The 19694-nt window shown below is 40.6% G+C and overlaps 1 protein-coding gene across 1 annotated transcript in view; it reads right to left on the bottom strand.

Moving 5' to 3' along the window:
• The window catches only part of MIPEP (mitochondrial intermediate peptidase), an 80646-nt gene that overhangs the window by 2902 nt on the left and 58050 nt on the right, over positions 1-19694 (bottom strand). The window contains exons 17-18 of the mRNA XM_063127028.1: positions 9406-9527; positions 7323-7396 (exon numbers count right to left, since the gene is read on the bottom strand). Coding sequence (XP_062983098.1) covers positions 7323-7396; positions 9406-9527 — 196 coding nt within the window. The remainder of the gene's footprint in view (positions 1-7322; positions 7397-9405; positions 9528-19694) is intronic.

Below are 19694 nucleotides of genomic sequence, written 5' to 3'. Positions count from 1 at the left end.
ATAATATTAGATAGATATGCATATCAGAATACAAACTACATGTGTCCTCTCAAATTTGTATGGTACACATGTGCAACATTAAGTGCATGCCTCTTTAAAGGAAAAGGCTTGGCACAACACTTCTAGGTGTAGTATAAAGGAGCAGTTCATGAGTTGGTTTCCTAGCTCTTTACTTTGCACTACTGCTAGCAATCATTCTCAAAAGTGTCCAGAAGAGTGTTCTTCTCAGCTCTGCTACTAAGGATTTCTTAGGTAGAAATCCTAAGGACTCAGTCAGGGCCCCTCAAATGCAAAATATGTGCTCTTCAGCTGAACCACACATTTATTTCTACAACCATGTACCCTTCACACATACAGCAATTATTATCATGCCTGCTCAGGATGCCAGTCTCCTCATATGTCTGAAACCAACTTTTCCATGTTCAGGGAATAAGCCTCTTAAGAATACAAATGACTGGAGGAAAATTTCTCTGCTAGTAGGGTAATCTCTTTCCTCTACAACCCTGTCTCTAGCCTGCTGAAAGACAGGTTGCTGTCACTGTGGTTGTCCTGGGCCAGAAGCTAGCATGCTTTACCAAATCAACAGGGACACAGAGTAAGTAACGTTAAGAATTTTGGTGTAGGTAGCAAGTACCTGCTGCCTACACCAAAATTGGAGAAGGAGAAACAAAGGTAGCAAGTACCTGCTACCTACACCAAAATTTGGGAAGGAGAAACAAAGACAAAAGACAAAGGTAAAGACAAAGGTGAACTGCCCAGAGAGCTTCGGCTGTGGGGCGGTATATAAATGTAATAAATAAATAAATAAATAAATAAATGACTGAAGGTGTCTCAGGAAGGAGGAGGACAGGTGGGGTGGGGAGAGGGGAGAAGATGGAGAATAAGAAAGTAAGAGTTTTTAACCTATTTGAATCTGCTGAGAATCATGACATAGGGAAAGGAAACAGAGATCCTCAATGGCAGGTTGAATCCAAGTGGAGCTGATGTTCCTAGGCCATAACAAGGATTTATTGGGTGCAATCACAGGGTGCAAGAAGCAGGACCCCAAACCAGCGTTTCCATGACTGGGTTTGGACAGCCTAACTGCCTGCTGGTCCACTTTCAAGGGGCACACAGAAATCTAGAAAAGGTGCACAATAGGCACCTAACTGGGATCTTCAAGAAGAGAGAGAGAAGGTTGTGAGCAACACAGGGGCCAGCTCAGCTAAAAGCTTTTCTTTTTCCTAAAGCTTTTAAAACTTGATTTTGCTCTGACTTTTATACTGCCTGTTTGGTGCATTCTCTTCCCCTCCTTACTGTTTTATTATGATTTTATTAGAATGTAAGCCTATGCGTCAGGGTCTTGCTATTTATTGTTTTACTCTGTACAGCACTATGTACATTGATGGTGCTATATAAATCATCATCATCATCATCATCATCATCATCTTTGGCTAGCAAGGCATCACTTGAACAGCATTCACAAGTAATGACAAACCATGAGGAACAGGAGCACACACAAAGAAGGGGGATGAAGAACGCTGTGTTCAGGGGTCCAAAGACCAGCTGCAGTCTTGGAAAAGCAATATGAACTGAAATAAGTTGAGCACTGTGTGGAGGTTGACTTTCTGCACTTTCCTGAATCGAGAGTACTTGGCGATAGATGGTATTAGCTGGAAGGTGCTGGACAGCATATAGCAGAATGTATTTTGTACGTGTGCACTGCTCTCTCTGGCTTGATGCTGTGTATATGCTTTCCAACAGAGAAAAGAATATACAGTCTAACATATACACGTGTATTTATTTTCATGTTAACATTTTAAACATTAAATTAGGAAATTTCCAATATTGTTCTGCACTGGAAAAAGAAAGCACTCTATGTAAACTTTGCTTTTCTTTGAAGCAAATCACTCTGTCCGAACTGCCAATATAAATATAACCTTGCTGCACTCTTTACTGTAGGAATACCTCGTACAATCTCTTAATATTCCTATATGCTTCAGACTATTTGGTTTCCATGGGAGTAATAATAATAATAATACAAGCTGCATTTAGGGAAATTGAAATCTTCTACTGAGCCCTTTAATGAGTTTCTACAAGAGTCAACTGGTTTGATTAGGTATTTTTGCATGTACAGTAATAGTTTCAAAAAAGGAAAAACAAACACCCAGCCACGAAGAGTGAGAGTCCAGATCTTGAGGCAGTTTGAAGCTGTTACTAAAAGTGTTCTTACTAGGATCTCAGCACATCATGATTTTAATTAAGCTTAAAATATGTTGCTTTGCAAGTATCAACAAGAACACCCATAAAGGCGGTTGATGAGTGGTGCAAATTAAACACACACACCCAAAAGAAAAGAATTAAAAAGTAGTCAAATAATATTTTTGAAGTACAAGAAGCATTTTGAAAAATTCACTAGGCTTGTTAACTTTCCCTTCAAATAGAATAAAAGCAAACTGGAAGATCAGCCTTTGGGAAAGCAGGAACTGAGAGCCAAATGAAGACAGAGGAACTAAGCTCAAACAAAACTTCCAGACGCAAAACCTCTCCCCTGCTGTGGAGGTCACATCGCTGTTGCCAAAATGGTAACTATAGGTATTAAAGGCACACAGAGCACAACCTTTGCTGGTGCCCCTCTCACTCTGCTGCCCTGTTATTTGCCCCTACACTCAACCAACTGTTCCCTTCTCCTCACTATCCATTACGCTTTTGACCACCCAGGCCTCTGTTTTTTGTACCAAAACGTCTCTTTTGTACTAAAACCCTAACCCTCTCACACTTCCCAAAATCTAAAATGACATAATGATAACACTCCCCAGTTGCTTCAACAGGGAAACACTGAGAGCAAAGTGTAGCCCACATTGTAGCCATATTTCCAAAATCATCTCTGCAGCCATAAGAACTGGAAATTTATGTCAAACAAACTTGGTCTGAGGTCGTATCAAATCCAAAATCTACCAGACACCCACCCCCCACCCCCAAATGTCCACACCCTTCAAAGCAACATTTTCTTTGTTTGGGAACTCAAGGATCAAATGACTATAACAGCATTAGTCCCTTTAAACATTAGTTAAACTATAATCGTTAAAGTAAGGGATATATATAGAAGACAAAGTTTTTGAGTTCCCAAAGAGATCTAACAAAAACAGCTGCCATTTTTAAAATTCTGAATTTATTTTATAAGCAGAGCCTAACTGTAATTTCAAGCCAGTCCTTCCCAAGCCTACGGCAAGTATAGAAATCACCTCCTTTGAAGTCCTACACCTTCCACATGACAACACTTTTTCTGGAAATGGCTGCTCCCAGCTTTCAACCACATTGCAAACACTGGGGCAAAAAGCTGCTCTCTTGTTCTCTTAAACTTCATAATTATTCTGGTTACGTTAGCTTGATCTCTTAAGTTAGTATTTATTGTTCCTTACAGCTAAGGCTAAGACACATATTACATTATCAGAATGGCATATAACCTTTAAGTGAATATTCAATTAACATGTAACATGTAGTTACATATGTACCTGCCCGGACCTTAAGATCATCTACAGGGGCCCTTCTCTGTGAGCCCCTGCCAAAGGAAGTGAGGCAGGTGGCTACTAGGAGGAGGGCTTTCTCCGCTGTGGCACCCCGGTTGTGGAATGAGCTCCCCAGAGAGGTCCACCTGGCACCTACACTGTACTCCTTTCATCGCCAGCTGAAGACCTTTTTATTCTCTCAGTATTTTAACACTTAATTTTAATTTTAATTTAAATTTCACTGTTTTAACTCTGTATTTTAATCTTATATCAATTTTGCTGTGTGGTTTTATACTGGTTGTGCTTTTTATACTGTATTTTGTATTTGTGCTTTTAACCTGTTGGTTGTTTTATTATGGTTTTAATTAGGGATGTGCTCCGCTCTGATTAGAAGCGTAGAAGCAGAAGCGAATTGGCCTGCTCCGCCTTGCCCAGAGGCGGAGTAGAAGCGGACCGGGGACCCCTAGAAGCAAGGCGAAGAGAAGCGCCCATTTTCGGAGCGCTTCTCTTTCCGCGGGCCAATCCGATCGCCATTTTGAAATATTTCGCCCATAGGATTGCATTGCGGAAAAGAAAAGGGGATAACTGTGTTGTTTTTGAAGCTATCTTTCTGAAACTTCTTGTGCTTAGAGAGTCGTGGATGGGGGTAATTTTGAGCCTACTCTCAGCTCTCTGCGTGGTGCGGTTCGCTTGCTAGAATTTTTTAAAAAGTAGGGTAAAGGCGGGAAAAAGATTACCTTTTCGATTGCTGAGGGGCAGAGTCAACTCCCGGTCATGATCACATGATCCCAAAGTTGGAGGAGGGGATAGGCAAAACGGGTAACTTGGGATTCTGGGAACTTCTCTTTCTTAGTCTGAACAGACTTTTCCCAGTGTTTTTTTAAAACAGTAGCCCCACCAAATGCACAAACACAACCTCAAATCATTTACTAAGCCAATAATAAGAGATAGAAACACAGCACTGCTACCCACCCTAACTTTGGGGAACAACTGAAAAGATGTGGTGCAAGGGGATGAGCTCCCCTAAGGCATGTGGACGTGCCCTCACTCTCTCCTGTACTTGGAGGACCATCAGAGCCCTCCAAAGAGAGTAACCCGGTGGAGCAATGCCTATCATGAGTTGAAGTGAGAGCTTTGCTTCTTAAAAGACTGGTTCTTAGACAGGACCAGTTAAATTGGCCGATGATTCCCCATCTGGGCACGTCCACCACCACCCCTTATTACTGGTAAAAGACAGTAATAAGGGGTGGACAGATATAGCCTTTTTAAAGAAGTTCTTCTTGTTGTTTATTCAGCAACACTGCTGCTTTTAATTCCACCCCTTTGTTTGTTTGTTTGTTTGTTTATTTATTTATTTATTCCATTTTATGTGCATTACTGGCTTATCCTTGGCTCACTTCCTTATGCCCCCAGAAATGTCTGCTGCCTGCCTGCCTTCCCTCCCTCCTCCCCTGCTCGCCTCGCAGGGATGGTTTGTGTCTGGCTTTGACTCAGGGGAGAAGTCCTTCCTGCGCTCACTTAGAGTTTTGGAAGTTCCAAATCCATTTTTCAAGTGTGGAAGAAGATTCATTTAGGTTGATCTCTACTCCCCAATTCATGGCATGTTGGGATTTCCTTTGAAATGGCCCCATTGAGCTGTCTGCAGGTTTAAGCCCCGCCAAAAATCAGGGGATGATGGGATTACCTTGTACCTTGGCATGATTGTGGGTCTAGATGGCATCTGTGAGTGTGCCCACTTCCCTTTTTTTTATCTGTCCAAATGTCAGAGAACAGTCCACGTCTGCAAATGGGGTGCCCGATTTTCATAAATTCCCCAAAAATCAGGGGATGATGGGACTGCCTTGAGTCTGGGCATGCATGTGTATCCCTGGATAAGCTATCATGGTGGCAAGTTTGAGGTTTTTAAAGTGCACATTGACGGAGCTATCGAAAGGGGTGTGAATGGGGTGCCCGATTTTCATAAATTCCTCAAAAATCAGGGGATGATGGGACTGCCTTGAGTCTTGGCGTGCATGTGTATCCCTGGATAAGCTATCATGGTGGTGAGTTTGAGGTTTTTAACGTGCACATTGACGGAGCTATTGAAAGGGGTGTGAATGGGGTGCCTGATTTTCATAAATTCCCCAAAAATCAGGGGATGATGGGACTGCCTTGAGTCTTGGCGTGCATGTGTATCCCTGAATAAGCTATCATGGTGGCGAGTTTGAGGTTTTTAACGTGCACATTGACGGAGCTATTGAAAGGGGTGTGAATGGGGTGCCCGATTTTCATAAATTCCCCAAAAATCAGGGGATGATGGGACTGCCTTGAGTCTTGGCGTGCATGTTTATCCCTGGATAAGCTATCATGGTGGCAAGTTTGAGGTTTTTAACGTGCACATTGACGGAGCTATCGAAAGGGGTGTGAATGGGGTGCCCGATTTTCATAAATTCCCCCAAAATCAGGGGATGATGGGACTGCCTTGAGTCTTGGCTGCATGTGTATCCCTGGATAAGCTGTCATGGTGGCGAGTTTGAGGTTTCTAACGTGCAAATTGACGGAGCTATCGAAAGGGGTGAGAATGGGGTGCCCGATTTTCATAAATTCCCCAAAAATCAGGGGATGATGGGATTGCCTTGAGTCTTGGCGTGCGGAGTCTTGGCTCTGCAGCAGACATAGGCAGAGCGGGGGCGGAGCGAAGCGGACCGATCCGCAAATCGCGGATCTGGAAGAGAAGCGGAGCGGGGGGTCTGTGCATACCCCTAGTTTTAATTTTTGTGAACCGCCCAGAGAGCGTAATTTTTGTGAACCGCCCAGAGAGAGTTCATAAAAATAAATAATTTTTGTGAACCGCTATTGGGCGGTATAAAAATGTAATAAATAAATAAATAGTTAAAACTAATGAGTAAAATTCTGATTATCAAAATATCCAGGAGCAATTAGGCCCAGCTCCCTTATCCACCCCTCTACTAGCTCCATTCCCACCTCAGCAATTTTTATTTTAAAATTTATATCCTATCTCTTGGTCACATTGGAGTCATGCATGTGTGTGCGTGTCCTCTGCGGAGGAAGGGAGAAACAGCCAGCAGTTAATGCAATTGTGCAGTACTGGGGGCTAACACAAAATGGAAGGGAGTGAGGAAAATCATCTGCATTCTTCTGTAGACTTACTAGTATTCTTTTAGGGGCTAAAGTAACTAGAGAACTAGAAGTAAGGATGTCAGGCTTTCTAATGCTGGTGTGTGCCAACAACAGAGGAGCCAATGCGATATTTGAAAGCATCCTATACTGTGGCAGCTGTGGTTTTGATTGTAACAACTGCTGTTCATCTATTAAGGGCTTAAGAATTGGTTTCCTGTATTATGTGCACCATTCAGTAAGTGCAATTTACTGTAATGTAATTTACTAAGATGAAATTTAAAAAGATACAATAGGAAATATGTTTAATGAGCATGTGGCATTTAAAGTACATATAGCACTCTTTAAGTTTTTATACACAAAGCATTTATTGTGCGCTCATCTTTTCTAACTCACACTAGTTTATGGGTTCTATAGATGTTGTTCTGTTTTTAAACTGCACTTTCAGCATGGAAAACGGTATGAAAAAGCAAAAGAAAATGCCTATTCCATTTGTGTAATTGTGCTATTTGTCTATTCTATAATGCCACCTAAAGGTGATGCAGTGGAAATGCAGGAACGGAAATGCCTTTTATATAGCGTTTGGATTCAATACTTTGAGTAAACCAAAAGTAGATACAGTGGATTAACAGCCCCATGTGGAAAAGCTCTTTGCACAAAAGTGTGCTGGGGGAAAAACAGTAAGGGGGAATAAAACTTTGACAATATTTATATTACCTTGAACCATGAGCATGGGTTCTTTTCCACCACCATGTGCTAGCATTTCTCTGCGATAACGTTCACCCATTGCCCTAAAGGAAGAAATGGTGGTATTATTATTATTATTATTATTATTGACACCTGCAATCACAACTAGTTCAGCTTTCTGTCACACCTGTCTCCAGGTTCCTAGCTGAACTGATACAGATAAAGATCTAATGAAGTCTGCCACTTTAAACTCACATGCTCATTCCAAAATGATAGTCTGTAAAGTTATACTAGAGCATGCTGAGCTTGAAAGACTAAATGTGTAATCAAAGTATGATAGAAATCTTCACTTTGTCAGTGCCGTATTTTAAAACCACTCATCCCAGATAGTGCTTTCATTGTGCTAAATGGGAAAGATGTAAGAGTTTCACATCATTGCTTCCAAGACTCACATTGCACTATAAAATATATTTTCACACTAAAATAGGCTGTCAGAGTCAACATAATAGTCATGGTTGTTGTTGTTGTTTTAAAAAACCCATTGTGGTGTCACTCATGGGTATGAAGTTATGTAAGTGACAGCAATTTATTCCCCAGAAAATCCAGAATGGGTTAATGAGATTAAAAAGGAACAGATGACTGACACATGCATCATTACAAGGGAACTGAAGCTCTGTAAGGAGAGAGGCAGGTAGGCAGGCAGGGGCATGTTCTCATGCAGTGGAGGCTGGTGGCTCCAATATCAGTGAGGTGGTGAATTCACCTTGAATAACTCCTTTAGACTGAAACCCAGAGAGGATTCACCATCCCACTGGTATTGGAGCCACTGTTCCCATGTCATGTCAAGTGTAAAGTCAGGGGATGTCAATCTGCCTCCAGAGTTTGGGAAACATATGCTGCAGGAAAGCAAGGATCCTCCATCTCTCAGCTGCCACAGCCGGAAGAGAGGCCGCTGTACATTTGCCTCAGACCTCTTCCAAGCTCCTCCCAGAATTCTCTATGGGAGGCGTTTCCCATTGGTGTGGGGAAAGTTCTTCACAAAGACTACAGTGATGGGCTCCAATGCAATGAGCTGAGCCAGGCATAATATGTTTCATTGTTAATAGAAGTAGAACAAGCCAATTTGTTCTTCAGAGTTCTAAACACCCACAGACTAGAGTGGCCAGTTCCACACGGGACAGGCTTCCTACGAGATCAACAACTGCAATACAGCCTTTCAGCAGGTGATATATTTTTTTTTTGCGATCACAAGTGTTGCAACAGCGGGCTACTATGGAAAGCTCAGGAGGCCTGTTTTGAAAGCAACTGGTCATACAAACTGCCTTCCCCTATAAGCACCAAACTGATCCCTGAGATTGTCCCAAGGAGTCCTTATTCATCATCCAACAGCGTGTTGCCAGGTAACAGCACATAAGGAGGCCTTCTCGTTCGTGGCACTCACCCTCTGGAACACTCTGCCATGCGTGGTTTGAGAGGTAAAATGTGGTGAGCTTTAAACACCTCTTGAGACATTTGTTTATTCAGACTTGCCCTCATTTGAAATTGATCATGACACTGCTCTGTTTTACTGCTCTCGTAGTAACATTTTAAATGTATTTATTATTTTAAATTGTTTTCACATTGGTTTTTATACTGTATTATAAGTATTTTTATGTAAACCACTTAGTGATCAAGCGGTACAGAAGTAGGTTAAATAAATAAATTAAATAATACAACGGAAAATCCCCTGCATTTTACAACAACAATCAATCAGGAGGCAATCTGCAGCATTATCATCACTGATTCTGAATCAGTGACAATGAAGGAGAAAAATGTTCCATTTCTGGTACTCCTCATCCATTTTACCCCACAGCCACCACTCCCTGCGCCACATTGCACTTCAGAATGACAAAGGCACAAACTATGTCTATTTACAGCAAGTAACAGGAGGACGGAAAGGAAATCTGACACCAGTTGCAAGCTGCTAAATCTAGATAATTCTAAATGCTACAACAGGTAAAAGAACAGTGGTACAGATGTAACAAGAATGCTGGATGACATCTGGAAGTTGCATAACACTTAAGATTTATTCTTTAAAAAAACTTGCACAGTGTTCTGCATTTTAATTGCGTACCTGTTGAAGGGATCCTGCACGAAACACTGTTTCCATACCATGGATGCCACAGCCCTAGACATGAGGTAGGAATAGTACTTGGCACCGTAACCCACAAGATGGCTGAATCGGAGCTGCCAGGCCTGTATGTGAAAGAGAAAAAATAGAGAGAAAGAAGATTCGTCATTCTTGAGGAATGTTTGTTTTGAAACTAAAGCACAGTTTATAAAAATGTTAGATGTGAACAATATTTATTTAATTTATACCCTACCTTTCTACCAAAAAATAGTACTCAAGGTGATATATAATGTGGGGAGGGGGAGAGAAATTGCCCTTAAGTAACTTTTTAAACAAAATGCTAACATTTTAACTACTCTTATCTTAAGAATTTCTTCAATGAATAAACAGTGCAAAAAGAAATGAATAACGGTTGGCATGAAAATGCAGGTGTATTCCATTATACACACACTGTTTCTTTTGTGGGATTAAAGGAAAACCACAGTTTACATGTTACAAGTACCACTGTGTTTTGTTTTCCATATAGATACATGCGCTGCACCTGGAACAGGTAAGCCTGCAAGAGTCTGCCAAAACAAAATTACAGTAGAGACATGTCCTTGCTACTTCTTAAAAAACACCTTCCCACATGCCAAAATACAAGCTCAGAGGTTGGTGAGATACACACACAAAATGCCGTTCTTCACTGGTTTGTTTTTGTATTTATAAAAGATTACCATCATTTGTAATTCTACTGCTATTTGTCCCTAAACTGTCAGGACTTTATTATGCATTCTTTGATTCTTCTTCCAACTGCTGCTATTAAATAGCACCAAGTCATACTATTAATGTTAATAATATCTTTCCAGGATAAGGGGGTTATGACTTCACAGAGTGAGTCCAGCTGAAAGAACCACTGGATTTTCCAAGTTTCCACTGAAACCAAAGTGGAAACAATGAAATTGGCACCCTGAAAATTGCAGACGCTCTGGTGCTCTTTGAATTCCCTAATGAGAAACAGAGGCTGGAGAGGATTTACAGAGATTACTGGTAGAAACTACTAGTGGATTTTCTTTTTATAAAAGCCAAAAGTACCAAACCCAAAATATGTTTGCTATTGACAGCATTTAAAGGAGCCTATTTTCAGTGGATTTTTAAAATAATATTTTATAATACACTTTAATTAGGATCTATAACTAGAAAAAATCATATATACACTCATGGCTTATGTATCAGCTGGGTTTCCTTTCAATTCAAATCAGCTGGGTTAGTACTGGCCAGTTTATCCAGGGGTCGTTTTTAAAAAAAACAGAATAGATATTTTAAAAAATCTTTTTCCCTAGCTGATGTGTAGCACAATCCAATTACTTGAAAGTAAATCATACTATGTCCAATGAGGCTTACTCCCACGTACGTGTGCATAGGCTTGTGCTCCTAAGTTTTATGCTAAAACGCATCAGTCGCTCGCAAATAATTGCTGGGGAAATGCATCCATTGTTCCAACCAAGTAAAATATTGCTCATGCTCTGCCACCAAGCATCTATATTCTTCTGTAATTGTATGCAGGCTATACACTACATGAAATGAAAAGGGCCTTCTGGCTTTCAGATTAAGTACAGAGCAGTTATCGAGCTTCAAACCATATCCTATCTCCTTGTTTAATTTTTGGACTCCAAGAGTCCAAAAATAAGTTCAGCTTCAAGTCAGATTATTCTACATATAGTGGAAAAGTACTTTGGAAGAAACATTTGTACTTATCATCTTTTTCTTCCTCCCCCCACCCACCCCCAACTAGTCCCTTTAGCATAATTTACCACACAAAACACATTCAAAATGTATTGGGGGCCCAGGCTGAAGCAATAAAGCATAGCGGTATTCATTCTAGTCTATAATATGCTTTTCATCTAAGGATTTGAAGTTTCAGCTTGAAAGTTTACATCCCTTCCATGAGCAGAACCATTCTGAACATGCCCATAATCCAAATTATTTTCAAATAGACCTACATACAAAAGTGTGAATGAGTAGCGATAAGACCATAAAGGCCAAATACCAAAGGCTCATATAGCCCAGTGTTCTATTTGCACAGTAGCCAACCAGATAGATGCCCATTGGAAGCCCACAACAAGACATGAAAGCAATAGTGCCTCCCACTTGTTTTCACCAACAACTGGCATAGAGAGGCATATTGCCTTTGATACTGGAGATGATATACCTCCTGATTAGTAGCTATTGATAACCTTGTCCTGCATAAATTTGTTCAATCCCTTTGCAAAGCTGTCCAAGTTGTGGTCATTACTATATGTTGTGATAGTAAATTCCAGAATTTTACACCGCCAGAAGCAGGGACTTCATTCTCTAAGGGTCCACCCCTTCCAACTACTAGATAATGCTACCCAAATTAGCATGAATTAACTTTAATTAACCACAACCGCATATAAAGCTACCTCCTGCACTGCTAAAATCAAGGCTACCTAATTTCTCTCCATGATTCACCAGCAAAAGGAGCCCATGTGATCTGACCAAGATGGAAAAGACTACTAAGAATAGTTGGACTTTATATTCCCCCAAATGGAGGATGCAACATTTCCTCACCCCTCCTTCCCAGTGTAACCAGGGGCAGTACAGCCCTCCTGTAACCATCACATGACCTGCAGACTCCTCCTTCCACACTGGATTTGGGACTAACTAGTTTAGATTTGCCAGAGATCTGCCAGTTGGGGGACAGTGGTGGCAGCAATTTTGACCACTCTTGCCAAGTGACTCTGTAAGCATCCCAAATAACCCACGGTGACCACCACCTGGCACAATAACCCATTATAGATTAAGTAAACCACTCTGCAGATGGTGGATTATCAGAGTGGACTATTTTGGCACAATAAACAATCATGGGTTAAAAACTCATGATAGACAATTTAGGCCTAATCTACACCTACCACCCTTTTGTAAGCCGCCCAGAGAGCTTTGTAAACCGCCCAGAGAGCTTCGGCTACGGGGTGGTATATAAATGTAATAAATAAATAATAAACAGAGGAGGGATAATTATGAGGTTTTCCCGCTTCTGCGATTGTCCCTCAAGGGCACATGCAGGGGAAGTTACCCGCAAGTAAAGGAGAGTTGTTGCAGGAGGACCTGTGCCCTGTGATGGCGCTTCCAAGGTGTATCAGGAGAAGTGGGTGGGACTGACAGATGGGTATGGGACATAGGCAGGCCTATCCAGTGTAATTTTAGGATGTTTTTTAAATGATTTTAGGATGTTTTAACAATGTATATTATGTTTTAATTCAGTTTTATGTATATTTACTGCTATTCCCCGCCTCGATCAAAATGGAGAAGCGTGTAAGAAATAAATTATTATTATTAATAATAACTCCTCCGAGATGCGCACGAGCGCAAATACACAGAAATGGAGTAGGGGATAGGTACTGTGTTGAAGATGCGCTCCTGCGCATCGATATGGTTGTGTTAAAAAAAAAAACCACCGTCAGTGCCAAAATACGCTGCTAGCCAATCAAATATGCCGAAAATGGCAGTCGCCCACTCCTGCAGAAGTCCAAAACTGCTGAAAATGCTCCTGACAGTAGGTTGGCTGTTAGCTGAGCCAGGAGCTCGCACCAAACAGCAACAGCTTCAGGAAGGGGGGGCACACCAGCATTGTAGTGAGAGAGCTGGAAAAACCGGGGCAAAAGCAGTCAGTAGTATTCCTGAATAACTGAAGGTTTGTCCCTAGATCACTGCGGCTTGTAATTTTTCCCTACCCCGCACCAGATTTTTGCACCACGTAATAGTAAGACCAGTAAATATATATTTAATCCACCCTCTTCTAGAAATTACCTCCCACAGCTCAAACTTGGTTTCAGTTATTCTGCAATAAACAACGTTTTCAATTTAATCTTAAGAGTTCACACCATTTCACAGACCTTTCTGAAGCCTATACATCAATATACTCAAATCTAAGCCAATATTTAAACTTTAAATTTTACAAGTTTGCTCCAATGTAACACATCCTGTTAGGACTACTAAGGCACGTATGTCCCTAAAGAAAAGGAGAAATATGGTGTTTATACACCAATATAGAGATGAGATTAGAGGCCAGCTAATAACTCATTTCAAAAGAACATGGCTATGAATCATTACCATATTCTGTAGTAAAGATTTCTAGGGGATATTAAATAATAGTGTTTTACTAGGATTTGTAGCAGTCACCTTTTAATCTTGAAATTATGCTTCTGTTGAAAATTTCTAATATGTACAGGCGCTTAGTTTTCAAATTCATTTCATCTATGTCACTAAATGATCTCATCTTTTTAAGAATTAAAATAACCCTCTAATATTTCAAATTTCCCTTTTGAACACTCCCCCCAGGCTACACACACAAATAAGTAGAACAAACATCTTCCTGAAGGTCATGCTTCTAAGTTGGAAGTCAGTTGATGAAGTTTTCAACTACATTATCTACTCCTGTAAAGTATGTAATAAGTCCTGAAAAAGCTGCAGGAAAACATTCCAGGAGTTTATTAAATAGTGGTGCGTTCTATAGCATAGCCCAGGGGTTACGATAACATGCCATCTGCAGGTCATGTTCCTGCTTGCTTTTTTATATAACATAACTGACAGAAATGAAGGTGCATGACTGATCTATAAAATTAATAGTTAAATATGCCTGCTTCTCATCAACATACCATCAATCCACCAATGATTATCTTGTCTGAAGGCTTTCCAAAAACCCATACGTGATTTTTATTAGAAGGATGTAAAGCTAACTGCTCTCTTGTGGCCAAGAGACTTAAATAAGATACACATTTGCTATATTCTGGGATGATAAAACAGAATTTTAAGGGCATTACTACTATTCCCTACATTCTATTTAGCACACATAAAGCTTTGATGCAAACTGCAGCCATATGCTATCAAAAGAGGTCAGTTGAAACTTTAAAGCTGCTAACATCTGAGTTAGTCAAAAGTTGATGGAATTGTTATACAAAATGTTAGAGAGCAGTAAGTCAAATTCTGGTCTACAATTTGTAAAAGCAGAAAGATCTTAAAGTGAAAGTACAGCTGAAGATAACATTTAGGGATTTGGACGCAATTGTAAATTCCTCCGCAAGCCGGCCAAGTCCCTCTCTCTGTGCGTCTCCCAGCACGGAGAATAAAAAAGAGCAGGGGGAGGACTGATGACATCATAAGAACATAAGAAGAGTCATGTTGGATCACCAAAGATTCATCTAGTCCAGGATTCTGTTCACACAGTGGCCAACTAGCTGTCCACAGGAAACCCAGAAGCTGGACAAGAATGCAACAACACCTTCCTGCCCATATTGCCCAGCAACTGGTGTACATAGGCATACTTCCTTTGATACTGGAGACAGCATACAGTCATCACGCCTAGTAGCCATTGATAGCCTTCTCCTCCAGAAATTTTAACTCCCTTTTAAAGCCATCCAAATTGGTGATTACTACATCTTGTGTTAGCGAATTCCATAGCTTAACTATGTGCTGTATGAAGAAGGACTCCCTTTTATGTGTCCCAAATCTCTCACCAATCAGCTTCATGAGATGACCTTGGTTCTAGTATATCAGAGACAGAGAAAACTGTCTCCCTGTCCACATTCTCCACACCATGCATAATTTTATACACACCTATCATGTCTCCCCTTAACTCGCTTTTTTTCCAAGCTGAACAATCCCAGCTGTTGCAACCATCTCTTATAGAGAAGTTGCTCCGCCCCCTTGACATCAGTGGGCTGGCCATACCCACTAACATAATTTGGTTCCCCAACTGAAAAAGTTCTGTATCCCTGCTTTACAACAATGCTTAGTCCCCTTCTGGATAATGAATAATATGAATTGTTCAGGTGCATGGAAATGTTTGCTGTTAGTACAAACGGTGCATCATGACAGCAACCGTTTGTACAATGGCTTACTTGCTTGCAACAGCAACATAATATCACAACAAAGCCAGTAAAGCACTATGCTTGTGATACAGTGTTAGCAAAAGTATGTCCTGTGAGTTATAGAAAGATTTGCATTTATAAGAGGTCCTCCATGCTGGGGACCTCTTATGGCAAAAGTCTAGCAAAAAGCAACTGCAGGTGCAAATAAGATTTCTCTAGTCCACAAGTACCCTTCCATCATGTTTCGAATGTGTAAAAAAAAAAGGAAGTATGCTATGCTACAAAAATGTAGGAACAAGTAAAGATGAACCACACCAGAGATGCATGCCTTGGGCAAATGAAACAAGGCACATGCTATAAAAGCAAGTTAAGTTACAAGTAAATAAAAGATAACAACCAAGGTTGCTAGCAAGGAGCTCTTCTCAACCCAAAGATAGCAATCTGTTAAGACCCTGAAAGTGAAGCAAAACCTATCCATCAAGTCTCCTAGTATGCCACCCTGCTCAGTATTCCCTTAGACAACAAAACTGCTTCCTGGGCTCTAATCTGGAGACACATCATTTCTGATGCGATCACTTTTGCTTATGCGAGTGCACGTGCTTATCATTCCCATGACAAAGGGGGCAAATAGCATTCTTAAGCGATTGAAACATTTTCTAATCTGCTGTGAATCATTGTGTGTGAAGTTCTTTGCTCATTCTCCCTGATGAAATCTTACATGTAAGTAAAACGCTTGCATGTTTAATAAGGCACATTCCCTTAGCTGTTTTATATACCAAAGATGGTGATAAATCTCAAATGTGGGGATTTTGTCTTATTCAAAAATCTCCTGTTCTTTCTAGTAGAAGTAGGGCAGTCTGCTCATCGGAATTGCTTTTCGTCATGATGACAAAATTGAGTCTCTAGTTTCAGAAGCATTATGCCTCTGAATAGATATGGGTTGCTAGGGAGTAACACCAGAGAAGAGCTGTTGCCTTCATGCTCTGGTTGAGGACTTCACAATAGCATCTGACTGGCCACCGTGGGAAACAGGATCCTGAATTACTCACTGGGATGTACAAGGGCAGTTCCATTCCAGTGTTATGCCCTCCTTCGAGGAATCCTCCTCAGAGAATGATCTGAGGATGTGCCCAGAGAACAAGTCACTTCAGGAGATCTTGGGGCTGACTGGGAAGGTCCTGGGGTCTTGGGAGCGAGGGCTTCAGATATTCCCCCTTGAAGGGTGGAAAGCTTAGCTTCTGAGGCAGAGGGAGATGCTGGGCTAGGCTACCATCTAGACCCTGAGAGTGCCAGTGCTTCAAGATTCGTGATAGGACTCTGGTCAGGCGAAGGAGTGCTCACTTATTGAAGAGGACTACTCATGTGTTGGGCTGTCCTCATGAGGAGGACATCTGGCACAATTCTCTAACCTGATGCAATTGTCCTGAGATGAGGCATGCTCAAGAGCAACAGAAACCTCCCGTGGAGCAGAAGGTCAACATCTAGCTTGGTCTTGATTTTCAAATTAACACTAGTTGGAGGATGTTTCTTTCTGTACCTGTATAAAAGGGCAATCCCAGTTACTAGATTGCCCTACAAGAACCAGGGACATAATTCTTTAAATTTAAATTTAAAACCTGAAACTTTCATTTATATTGGTGGTAAATACAAGTTAGAAATTTTCATCAGAAGCATAATTTCAAGATTAAAAGGTGACTTAAGGCCTCACTGCTTTATGTTATTGTGATTTTTTTTAGTCTTATTTAGTTTTCAAGATGTCTTCCAGATCAAGAGATATTTTTCCTAAAGTTACATAAGCAAAAAACACCCCCAGACAAAAAGCAAAGAGAACTTATAATAAGAACATTTCTTTTGCCTTTTCACAGTGCAAGTCTGTGCATATTTTCTCCAAAGTAAAGTTACACTGTATTCTATAAGGCTTACTCCTAGGTAAGTGTGTGCAGGACTGCAGCCTAAAATAATACAGGAAGAGGATATTCTGAAGTCAGGAATTGGAGAGTAAAAAAAAAAGATAAACAACAAAAAAGACCCCTGAGATGATGAAAAGTGAGTCAAACAAGAGATTAAAAGTTTCAATTTATAACACTTTTGTGTTTTTATTACCAAGCCATAAATAAACCCAGCAAGACAAGGGATATAAATATTTTTGTAGTAGTTTATACTGGAGAAGAGGAAAGGAATTTAACATGCAATTAACCACTTATGCGTTTCCGGAAAGATACCATATGGTCCTTGAATTATTTATATATATGTGTGTGTGTATGTACATGTGCATATATATGCATCTCCCATTATTTGCAACAGGGCTGACAGCAGTGGCTTTTGGGACTTAAAGTCTTCCATTAAAATTAATGAGTGATTAATTACAGCTAACTTGTCCCATTTATTTTAGTGGAACTTGTGTGACTTAATCTACAAGCCTATATGTGTCAACTCAGAAGTAAGTCCCACTGAGTTCAATGGGACTTAATCAAATATGTATAGGATTGTAGCCATAACCTTCTTTAGATTCCTATCATTATCTCTAGTATTCCTGTTTAAAATGGATAAATGAAAGGCTTTCTTTTAAAGCCAAGATTCATGTGCTGGTTTCAAAGTATCAACTTTTGTTATGGTTTTGAGGTGAATGTTGAGTTTATGAAAACTCCCCTATAAAGCAACCATCACATACTATTTACAGCAAATTCCACAAAGGGATCTGTTACACATTCATTTAATTTTCCTCTTCCTACACTCAGTCTCTTAAAAATCTGGTTTTACAGTATACTTTAAGATGACCCAGTTGAAAGTTAATCCAAGGGTATACAATTTGTATAAACAAATGGCTTTTCTAGTTTGGCTGAAGCAGCAAGTTACAAGCATTCCGAAGCTAAGGGATGTTTTCAGGATTGATTCTAAAATCTGAATTTTTGAATTTCCTGTGTTTGTAAATTGAATTAAAGAACCACACTGACCACAACATACACTTGATTTAAAATTACCCTCTTCTGCTTTCTATATAACATTAAACAACATTCAGAAGTTCTTCATTGCAGATTAAAAGTGTTCTTAGCATTGCTTGTATAAAATATATGTAAGTGAATGGTTATATTATACCTGTAGGAAGTTATAAACTAAACAACACCCAAACAATTTGAAGTTGTAACTTAAGACTTTTTTCTATGGTTTACAGCAAGCCTCCATTATGTTGGAGTCCAAAGAGCAACTTTAGTGCTTGGGGAAACACAATGGAATGTTTCTTTCGTTCCCACAATTTGAATGGCAGATTCCCTTCACCTTTCCTGATGTTGCATCACAGACTGCCTATGAAACTCTGCTCAAAGGACATTTGCCATAGGAGTCTTTTGTTTAAGTAAGTCCAAACCTTCTTGGATGTACTGAAGTAATTGTGTAGTTTTTTTGATCCAGGCCAAAGTGTGCTTCCCTAAGCTGTACATACAGCAAGTTAGCCACAGGTTGGTGTCTGCCGTGCTCTCAATACCCTATTACAAAACGCATGTCTGCAATCCATCTCTGGCTACAAATTCTGTCTTCAACCCCTCTCTCAAAGACATGATGAACTGCAATACAGGCTGACACTGACCTAAGCGAGGTGCCTGCTGATTGGCACATGTTCAAAGCACATGCCCCCAACAAAAGAAAAAACGCAAGGACGGCAATACATTGGGGTGGAAGGGCACTTTAATCCCGCATGGAGGAAATAAACCAGACTTTCCCCGCTCCAAAATAAGATGGATTTTGGCCCAGCTCAAGTAGACGCTATAAAAGTAAGCCAGTTCCCAGAGAGAGAGCGAACAGAGAGCGAGCTAACAGGAAGAACAAACGGGAGTTCGGCAGGGGAGGTCAAGGGGGAGGCCTCTAAGAAAAAAAACAAAAACAAAGAGGGGGGAAAAAACAAAGAAAAACATAAAGAGAAAAAAACCCCACAAAACCACACACACACAAAAAAAACCAACCAAAAAATCTTATTTTCCCTTAAGACATACTCATATAGTTGTGTACCTTCAGAGAGGACAGGACAAAGCAAAGGCAATTCCACTATAATCAGAAAGTGAAAAAACAAATCAGAAATAGACAGTATGGATGGAAAGGAACCCCTAGAGGTGGTGACCTGCAAAGGGTGTGCAATGTTCGTGTTTCTGCCTGAGCTCAACATGGCGTATACCTGCAACAAGTGCAAGCTGGTGGCATTTTTGGAAGAAAAAGTGAGAGGACTTGAGCGGCGAGTGTCCACCCTCCAAAGAATAAGAGAAGACGAGGAGTTCTTAGACCGAACGGTGGAACTGCAACAGCAACAACAGCCAGCTGAAGCAGAAGTGGAGTATGCTGAGGGGAGGAAAGCCAATGAAGAGGAAACTCTCTGGAAAAGAGTGACAGTTAGGAGCAGAAGAACTAGAAGGCATTCTGCACCGGTGGAACCAT

This window comes from Elgaria multicarinata, chromosome 5, assembly GCF_023053635.1.
Source record: "Elgaria multicarinata webbii isolate HBS135686 ecotype San Diego chromosome 5, rElgMul1.1.pri, whole genome shotgun sequence".
NCBI lineage: Eukaryota > Metazoa > Chordata > Lepidosauria > Squamata > Anguidae > Elgaria > Elgaria multicarinata.
The sequence above is the reverse complement of the archived record's forward strand: the minus strand, read 5'-3'. Positions and strand labels throughout refer to the sequence as shown.